The sequence below is a fragment of the Osmerus mordax genome, chromosome 11, assembly GCF_038355195.1.
Source record: "Osmerus mordax isolate fOsmMor3 chromosome 11, fOsmMor3.pri, whole genome shotgun sequence".
Lineage (NCBI taxonomy): Eukaryota > Metazoa > Chordata > Actinopteri > Osmeriformes > Osmeridae > Osmerus > Osmerus mordax.
In genome coordinates this window covers 15,533,456-15,543,463 of record NC_090060.1, presented here as the reverse complement: position 1 = coordinate 15,543,463, position 10,008 = coordinate 15,533,456, and the positions used below count along the sequence as shown (strand labels likewise).

Here is a 10,008-nt window from a genome sequence, read left to right as displayed (position 1 = left end):
GAGGATCATCAGCTGGACCCACTGGGAGACGCCGTTACACATCATGACTGAACGTTCCAGCGCCGGGTTGTCCCTCACCGAGCCGCGCACCACGTAGCTGTGGTAGTCCAGGAACTGACCAATCAGAGAACGGCGAGGGGTCAGGCTGGAGATCAGTGTGTCAACTGTGAGGTTTTGCTCTTTTTTGCGGTGACCTTGAACCAGGCTTCCCAACCCGATGTGGCTGATCTGGCGTACTCACGGAAACATTACAGAAGTTCTTGAACTCCAGGTAGCTGAGATGCTTCGCCATTTCATCAGCTTCCATGTGATCAAAGAGCAAGGACACTTTCCTCTTCTTCACAGAAGGTGAGGGTGATTGGGATATGTTCACTGCAGTGTTTCTGTAGAAAGACACCAGAAAGATTCAATCAAGACATTGTAGATTGAAGTTTGTTATTGAACTCACAGATGTTCAGATATTGATTTGATTCGAACGGCTAGGTAAGGCCATTGATACTTACACGCAGGAAGAATTGATGAACTGCGAGTGCGTGTTCTCGACCTCTGACCTCACCAGGGTCCACAGGTCGCCCATGATGTGCTCCAGTCTGGGATCAGCCTCAAACACTGCCGGGAACTGGCTGATCCACTGCCTGGCCAGGACAACAACAGAGACATGCTAGGTGGTCAATACTAGACAAACACAAACAGTGACAGAGCACATCACTGTCTGAGATGAACTCCAGTCAAGTATTTTTGTAGTGTCGCAACAGAGCAGAATTGAATGATTTTTGGACATAATGTGAAACAGAAGGGTGTGAGTTTGTGTGTATGTGAAAGTATGTGTGTGTGTGTGTATGAGTTTGTATGTTTATTGATGCTAACCTGATGAGGTTGTAGATCTGGGATCTTCTTAGCCCCTTCTCTACAGGACAGTCCTTATAGGTAACAAAAGTCAAGGAGCACATGCACCATCCCACTGTTACAACACAACTACTACTGCTGCTGCTACACATCCACGCTCCAACACAAATGAGCTTCTTCAGTAAACACGCTTGACCTAACAAAGAAGTGTTTGTTTCCTGGTTTCAGGGATTAATAGACATGTGATGAGGTGCTGCGCGCCGACGGGCCCGGAGGGGGGGGGGGGGGGACTTGTGGCGGGGTGAGGGAAGAGGGGGGAAGTTGGGGGCACTTGGGGCAGGGTCAGGGGGAGGTTGCAGTAGGGGATCTTAGAGGATATAGAGCCAGGAGCTTCAAGGCGAAGGTCTGGGAAGGAACCACCCAGATGTGCATCATCAGCGTCATGTTGACCATCTGGGACCCTCTGACGAGACTCCCCTCCGAGTCTGAAACCAACAGAAGACTTCAGGGTCAAAACACCAAGCGTGAGCAGAGGAAGGCTGGAGTTCAAAAGGAAAGGATTATTTAAATGAACAGTAAAAAAATATATTCATAATACATGAACATGTGAGTATGTATAAGAGCCTACAGCTGGGAGAGGTGGATATGTACAGGGCTTCCTCCTGGTGTCATGTTGACCTTTGATCTTAGATTGTGTAACTGAGGGCAAGTACGTCAAATAATGCGGGCCAGTTCCCTTCCATGTGTTAGACTAGCTGCGCGGCCATCCCAGGCTGATGAAACAAAGCTTGATTGTGTGTCTCCACTTTGCCTCACACATCCCCCCTCCTCCCCGCCCCCCTCTCTCCCTCACTCTCACCCTAGATTCTTCCCTCTCACCCCTCGCTTACATAACCTGCCTGGGATAAAACAAGGAGGAGAGAGTGGGAAGGACTGAGAGATGAGGTCAACAGCTAAACTAGGGAGAGCCCCACACACACACCCACACACACACACACACATATAGACACACAAACTCAGAAAGACAAACACACACACATTTATAGACACACACCAAAGCAGTGTAGACAGAGCTGGATGAGTTCGTCCAGACTGGCCGCCCGCGTCAGGGGGAGGGGGGTGGGGGTCTGCAGGGCCCGGCTGATCTCCTGGGGGCTGGGGCAGGTCATACGCCTCTGAACTGGACGTCTACTCTTCACCCCCCCAGGGCCCTCCACGCGACACTTCCTGCAAAACGAGAGAACGAGAGCGAGAAAGATATAAAGAGTGAGAAAGAGAGAGCGAGAGTGAGAGATAAATTAGCCACCTATGAAGATCTAATCATTGGCTCTGTGACTGAATGTGCATGTCTTTGTCATTCTGGTTCCTGCAGGTTCCTACAGGTTCCTGCAAGTTCCTACAGGTTCGTCCTACCAGCATGTGTTGATACGCTTTTTTTTATATTGACACTGACACTGGACCTACTAAGCAAGCCTCTAATGTCAAGGAATCAGTAATACAGAATCTGATCCCAACAGTGGCTTTCAGTTTTTCTGTTGGTGGTCATTGTGTTGTTACTGTACAGCAAAAAATGTCCTTAGTATGACCGCGGTATGGAGCAGTTTGTCTCATTGCCTTGTGTATGAGGAAAACATTACCAGGAAATGCACATTACTTTAATTCAAAGAACTTGCAACAAGTTATCTGAATAACCAGACTATCTCCCTCTCTCGGTCTCAGTCTCTGTCTCTCCGTCTCTCTCTCTCTCTCTCTCTCTCTCTCTTTCCCTTCCTCCTTGTCGGTATCATCAGTACACAATGTTCATTTTAAACTCTCCTCAATCGAAGTTGTGAGTCGTGTTCAAACTCACCTCATATAGAAACAGACACAAAGAAACTAACAGACACAAACACACACACACACACACTGCTGCATCTATTAGTGTAAATAGACTTGGATGCGCATGGTAACACAGAGTCATACAGGCCTAGGGGTCTTGCTCAGTCTGTGTTTGTCCTTATGGACGGTCTCTCCAGGACATTCTGTTCAATTCCTATCCCAAACTGCAGCTCCCCAACATCCAGCGCCAGGGTGTGTTCTCTCACCCCCCCAGCCTCCAGCCCTCCACCCCGGCCAGACACCGTTGGGCCCCTTTCTCTTCGGCTACATTTACATTTAGTCATTTAGCAGACGCTCTTATCCAGAGCGACTTACAGTAAGTACAGGGACATTCCCCCCGATCCAAGTAGGGTGAAGTGCCTTGCCCAAGGACACAACGTCAGTTGGCATGACCGGGAATCGAACTGGCAACCTTTGGATTAGCCACCTGACTCCCGTCAGGCTAGTGACACACTGGCCACTGAGCCCAAAACATCAGGGCGAACCTATACGCCGCAGCCAACACACCAACGACAGACACACTATATACATTACAATGTAGGCTGGGGAAGTAAAACACATTCCCTTCCGCTGTTGGCCTCTTCAACAAGGCCAAGGGACCACACTGACTCTAATGACTTCTTGCTTAAAACACACTGCTTTTTGCACTGCATTACAATAATGGTATCTTGTACATTTGTATTTTTTGTAATATTTGTATTTTTATATTGTAATTTACGGCAACTTATATTTTATTTTATTGTATATTTAATTCTATTCTAATCCCACTTAGTACTGCTAGTTTATGTACCCTTAGTATAGATAGTCCACATATAAAAAATTTTGGTATATGTTTATTGTATGCACCTTCCTGCCAAAGCAAATTCCTTGTCTGTGCAAACTTTCATGGCGAATAAATCCCATTCTGATTCTGATTCTGATTCTGACACAGGTAGCCAACGTGACTGAAGACCTTCACCGGGAAGAGCCGAGGACACGGTACAAAGAAAAAAAGACTAAGCCCTCCACGAGAAGAGTTTCAAAACTCTCTTGCACTGCTCATACCCGGGGCAGCCTCCACCATGGAAGCTCTCAGCCCATCGCTGCCATTTGCAGTCCTTATCTGTCACTCTTTCAAAGGGGGAAGCGGTGACACAGTCAAAAAGTCCCCTTAGATCTGTGGGTCATGCAGAGACTGACTGAGAGAACACAGAGTGTCTAGCCTGAGGCTGCCTAGAGTGCAGAGTAGGAAATCTACTCTTCTACGCCGAACGGCTGTGTAGAGAGGGATGTTTGCTAAACAGAAAGAGAGTTTGGTAGATTCCCATGCAAATCCGTGGCACAATTAGCCCCTGTCTACTGTCTTGGACATTTGCATTCACCTGGTCCTAGAATGAGACTGGCTACTGGGAGCCATGTCAATAACACAATACTCCCTCTATCTCTTACCACACACACACAGACACTCGCACATAGACACATGTTGGGTCTTGTGTAAATTCTAAGTAACCCGACAAGCCTGGTTTTGTTTCTAGAGAAATACTCACCAACACAAGCATCACTGAGCCTCACTGGTCAGTGTTGAGGTGAGATGATGGCGTACAGGGTAAAGGGACCAGGTTTTGGAATCTTGGTTTTAAGCCCAGAATCTCCTTCATGCACACAGGTTTGGTACTGACCCACACCAAGTCCATACCTCTGTTCTATTCCCTCTCTGCATCCTCCCCTGCCCACTTCTCCCCTTTCCTCCATCCTCACTATTCATGTCATTCAGAAAGCAGCTCCAACTGTTTTTCTTTGGAACCAACCCCCCCCCCTCCCCTCACCCATCCATGTAACAACCCCCGGTTTTTCACTCACAGTTCCTGGCCAAAGACCCACTTCCCCCTCCTTTTCTCACACACACTAGTAGAGAAAGGGGGGGGGGGGGCATGCAAATTCCTTCTTTTCTCTCGTTAATTGATTAATTGATGCCAGTGTCGTTTAAAAGCCTTGTTTGTGTGTCTGCTCTCTCTCTCTCTGCCCCCCCCCTCTCTCTCTCTTCCCCCCTTTTTCTTCCCTCCCCTTTCCTCTTTTTCTCTCTCTCTCATTCTCTTTATAAAAACCTGAGCCACCCCTGTAATTAATAACAATATTACAGGGGGGGGGGTTCTAGGTTATCAACCCACTACAGATCTTGTGAGCATTGGTGAAAATGATTTTTCCATATAGAAAACATCAAAAGAATATGATTGAACATATCAACTCTGACCACACCCACTCAATACCTTATTTCCATGCAACCTGATAGGATCTGAACTACAAAGTGAAAGAAATTCATGAAAACACAGTTTCTAAAGCCTCTCTGTAAACAGTGTAAACACATCTCCCATAAATAATGTTTGTTACATCAATATGCAACTCCCTTCAGAATCAGCATTCAGTTTGTAACTGCAATCCTACATACATAAAGTAGAATAATAGATCTTTTCATTAAGAGAAAATCCAATTTTAGACTCCCACTTGTTAACATGGACACAAACTAACATTGATTCAGGATATGCTCTACTTACAAACTCCAATAGAGACCAATCTTGATGGTAATATACTGTGGCTCTGGTCCTAGGAGCATCTAGCCGAAGACACCAAACTGTGGCACTGGGGGGGGGTGGGGGGAACAGTCCCTACACCATGCCAAGGTGAACAGCTCTACGATCAGCTCCAGAATGCCACTGCATGTTTGTGTGCAGTAGACACAAACCTTTGAGCATGTAACCACAGCACAGTACACTATACCCCCGTCAAATGTAGGTCAAGCACACACTGAAAAGTCTTTTTAGAACGGCCACTACGAAGTCAAAAAGAAAGAAAACAACATATCTGACAGCTCCATGAGCTGCGGCGCCGCTCTTACTCACACCTTGGAGTAGATTCTCTATAACGGCTCTGTTTCTCTTTAGTAGTAAGTAAGGAGTGAAAAACAACAGCCTGTGACTTCTCAAGAAACCTGACACAAACCACAGAGACTAGTTTCGGGTATTGACAGTGCTCATGGAGCATAGCTCTTCAAATAGAGCACGGCTGACAGTTTTACATACTACACACTGCTGTGACTGGTTCGATGCCGTTGTCAGATGTCAGTTTCACTCCCATCCCCAGTGTTCCACTCACCTCTTGTTCTTGTGCATAGTAAAGGTCGTCTCCACAGCTCTCCTGCTCCACTGGCGGTCCTCAGGGGCACGTGTGTGTGTCCTGGCACCCTAAAGCTCCATACATGACCCCCACTCCTCCTTCTTTGTGTCCTCTACAGCCCGGCGTGTCCCAGCCAAGCAGGCTCAGGGACTGAGACCTGGCGTGGATGAGCTCTGCTCCCCTATCTGTCACTTCTTCACTTCAGAATGAACACCACCTCCTTCTGTCGGTCTGTCGGTCTGTCTGTCTGTCTGTCTGTCTGTCTGTCTGCCTGCCACTCGTTCTCTCTCTTACTCTGAATGAGTATGTCAACCACAAACTACACCCTGACAAGCTCCTACTTGATAACTAAACTATTATGAAATGGAAGCGCTATGACAGTAAATTGTAGTCATTGTACCATTTACCTGTAATCCTCTAATACTGTTCTACAACCCTGTTCTATGATCCTGTTCTATAACCCTGTCCTACGACCCTGTACAATAACCTTGTTCTATAACCCTGTCCTACTGTATAAAAAGTCAGTATCTCTAATGTAGGAACTGACTCTGAGAGATAGGGGAACTCTCATCAGTGTGTTTGTGTGTACGTATTGGTGTGAGTAAGGGGGAGGGGAGGGCAGTAGAATGAGAGAGCACAAATGAGAGTTGTGAGCTAAACACTAAGTACTGGCAGAGGGAGGAGGAGGAGAAGAGAGAGAGAGATAATGATGAACATCTATCAGTGTTTGTGTCCTAGTGGTATAGATACAAAAAGTATCTTCTATAAAGACAGAGGCACTTTCATCATCTACAACAATTTAACTTTCCGATTACATCCTTTGCGTTTCTTCCGAGAATCTTGTGCAACAGCTGCCTGCCTGTCTTGCCTCATCTAAACCCTTACCGTCATCCCTTCCTTCTTGACAATCATCCAGGTCTTTCACTCAGGGTTCCCCTCTCTTGTATAATCCACCAGCGCTTCTCTTTTCTCTCTGCCTCTCCTTCTCTGGGTGCTGAGTGGAGGTAGTGTTTCAGGGGAACCATCTCCGTGTGCAGCTGGACACGGAGGCTCAAAGGCATCGTTGTTCAAGCTTCCCCAGAGGAAGAGGGGACCCAAGGGGGGACAGTGAAGTCACTGACTGCTGAGGTGGCCGCTTGAGAGACCTGTGGGGTGTGATTGAGAAGGAATGTGAGCGATATCGATCAAACATATGCCGTTAAGTAAAGTAAAACCTCATAGTGATCACGACCCTGTTAGGCTCAGTTTACTCTGATGTGGTATCCGTGGCCACTTAGCGAGGGTGGGTCAGAAGGACTGAAACTTGTGGTGGGTAGACACGTTTGAAACCTCAGAGTTCTGTTGACTAAGTATAAACTACGATACATTGCTTGGTGCCCATTTAAACTGAAAGTAATGTGTCACTTAAAAAAATAAAAATAATATATTACAAAGTTACATCGGAGGTGGTCAGCGATGCTGTTGCTTAAAGAAACTCGAACACTGCCATCTAAGGGTTAGATAGCGTCATTGCACAGACCGTGATTCGAGAACAAAACTGTCTTCCGAAACTCAAACTCCCAGCATTCAATTTACCCGTGAAGAGCTCCTAAGGTAGGTGCCTTTTTGGGCAGTAAACTAACCGCTGCCGCAAAATGCATCGGTAAATACTAGATTCCAGCATGTCGTTGCTATGGGTGATGCGCGAAGTGGGTTGCACGAAGGAGAATGACAGATGGACTCTGTGGAGGTGAGTTTGCATTGTTGCTCTATATTCAGAGTTCCGAGAACGCATGGTTTGTTGAATTTCGCAGAGTATTTATTGATTGCTGGAGGGGTGTGTCAGTCATGTCAATACATCCAAATGCTCTCTAAGGAGTGTTTAAGGTGAATATGGTTGTTCTTGTTGATGATAATATGAGGGAGGAAAATGTAAACGAGAGGCATACAGGAGATATGGACAAGGATAGACGGAATTATTGATGCACAAATTTGACTCAGTGTGTGATCAAAATAAAAACCCATTAACCCAGTTTGGCAAAGCACAGCCACACTATTTATCTTCTCACATGGAAATTATGGACAAGGAATTCTGCTGGAATTTCTTACACGCTGAAATTGCTTGCACACTGAAATCTAGTACCGACTGTAGAGAAGTGCAAATGAGATTCATTTTGGTATAAAACGATACAGCACTTTTGCTTGCACACCATCAGTCTAGGGATGCGATTGAAATAGAACTCAGGCACGACACACCCTCACACACACACACATACAGACACACTCTTATACAAACATACAGATACACATACATTCGGACTGAGTGCTTTTACAGAGGCACGACACATGCAGTCACACACACTCACAGACACACACACGCACCACAAATACACTTTGTACCGAGTGCGTTTACAAAGACTAGTATAGTGTCCAATTTTCCAATATACCGTCCTCTTTGCATAAAGAAAGCAAAAATACCATCAGTTAGTAAGTGTCTTAATTATTTTTTTTATCCATTTGTGCCCAGGCATGGTGTTTACTGTATGCAATGAATATCATTGCATATTTTGTTGTACTGTAAACCTGGGGTATTACAAAACCCTTGCAGTTTTTATTTAGTTTCATGACTTGAAGCAGGATAGCCAAGCCAGCGTGCTAGGGGATGATTGCGTGTGTCGTTATGAGCGAGGCAGAGAAGACGCGAGTCTTAGTGCTCCCCGGAGTCTTCGTACGTCTTCCTTTTATAGCCGACGAGACTGTGAGGGGAAGGACCTGTCTGTGAGAGGGAGTGGCTCTCTTCTACTAACATGGCTGCGTGGCTGGCTGGGGCGGCGTGAATGTGTAACAAGGTGCCTGCCCCTCCTCTCCTCCCCCCCCCCCCCCCCCCCGCCCCCCCCCCCCCCCGGTGGGATGCGATGGGGGAGAGAGACTGGCTGCCCGTCACTCCCTCTCACACCACCGTGAGAGCCACAGGACACATGCTGTCCTCCAGCACACCCACACACAGACACTGAGGAGTCCGAGGGAAAGAGAGAGAGAGAGAGGTGTAGCGAGGAGTGAGGTAACAAGGAGTGAAAGGTTGCGAGGGGAGGGAGAGAAAAAAAAATAGAAAGAGAGAGAGAAAACAGGAGGATTTTCTGGTTTCTTCCGAGGAGCTGCAAATAAGCATCGGAGAAGGATGGCAGAAGGAGGAGACGGAGAGGAGGAGATCCAGTTCCTGCGCACGGTGAGTGCTGCTCGCTTACTTTCTCTGTTGGACTCGACCTGCACTGAGATTCTGGATTGGGGGCGAGGGGTGGGGTGTGTGTCTGTGTTTGGGGGTCGATTACAGGGTTAATCATCTCTGGATGTGAGCATGTTGTTTTGTTTTGTGGGGCAGGATTTGCATTTCAGCTACCTGTCTCTGACTGTCAGAGTGCCGTACGGTTTTTGTTACGGCCGAGGACGTTTAATTGACCCAAATCTCAGCAAGTTGTCCTTCCGTGTATCGGATGGCTCTCACAGTTCCTCATGTTTGTGAATGTTGCTGTTCTGGCATCGGATATTTCAGTCAATCTCTAGTTGCAGTTTTTTTCCAGCCATGGCCCCCTTCTGTATTTAGTTAACTATTTTTGTGGGGCCCAAATGTGCTCTGACCTGCTTTTTATTCTCGGTCCACGGCGACTATGGCAATCATGACATCTGGAATTGATCTCGAACTTCAGACTTCCTTATTAGTTCAGAACGGTGATATAAATGGGAGGTTTTCTTAAGGTCTTTCTTCAATGACTTCTATAACGTTCTTCCTAACGGAGGATTTTACAGTATGGGGGTTCGAGCATGCATGTGGGTGTGTGTATGGATAGACAGGGGCCGGTGCATCTGTTAGCATCGTTATCTATTTATATCACAGGAAAGGGGAGACTGGCAGCCAGCAGGGGGACAGCTGGACACAGCCCAATGGCTGCCATGGAGGGACACACAGACACACACACAAAGACAGGGAGACAGACGGACACACAGACGGACACACATACAGGGAAACAGACAGACACACACACAGACACACAGACAGAGAGACAGACAGAGAGACAGACAGGGAGACAGACAGGGAGACAGACAGAGAGACAGACAGAGAGACAGACAGGGAGACAGACAGGGAGAAAGACAGGGAGA

At 47.0% G+C, this 10,008-nt stretch overlaps 2 protein-coding genes across 2 annotated transcripts in view; one reads left to right on the top strand and one right to left on the bottom strand.

The window, feature by feature from the left end:
- Window positions 1-6,360, bottom strand: part of rasgrp4 (RAS guanyl releasing protein 4) — a 10,312-nt gene extending 3,952 nt beyond the window's left edge. Inside the window, exons 1-7 of the mRNA XM_067246375.1 lie at window positions 5,854-6,360; window positions 1,901-2,073; window positions 1,226-1,331; window positions 868-927; window positions 504-635; window positions 242-383; window positions 1-114 (exon numbers count right to left, since the gene is read on the bottom strand). The exon at window positions 1-114 is cut by the window's left edge and continues 60 nt beyond it. Of these exons, the coding sequence (XP_067102476.1) occupies window positions 1-114; window positions 242-383; window positions 504-635; window positions 868-927; window positions 1,226-1,331; window positions 1,901-2,073; window positions 5,854-5,870 (744 nt within the window). The 5' untranslated portion in view covers window positions 5,871-6,360. The remainder of the gene's footprint in view (window positions 115-241; window positions 384-503; window positions 636-867; window positions 928-1,225; window positions 1,332-1,900; window positions 2,074-5,853) is intronic.
- A 2,455-nt stretch (window positions 6,361-8,815) lies between these two features.
- The window catches only part of ryr1b (ryanodine receptor 1b (skeletal)), a 55,625-nt gene continuing 54,432 nt past the window's right edge, over window positions 8,816-10,008 (top strand). The window contains exon 1 of the mRNA XM_067246752.1: window positions 8,816-9,079. Within this exon, the coding sequence (XP_067102853.1) occupies window positions 9,032-9,079 (48 nt within the window). The 5' untranslated portion in view covers window positions 8,816-9,031. The remainder of the gene's footprint in view (window positions 9,080-10,008) is intronic.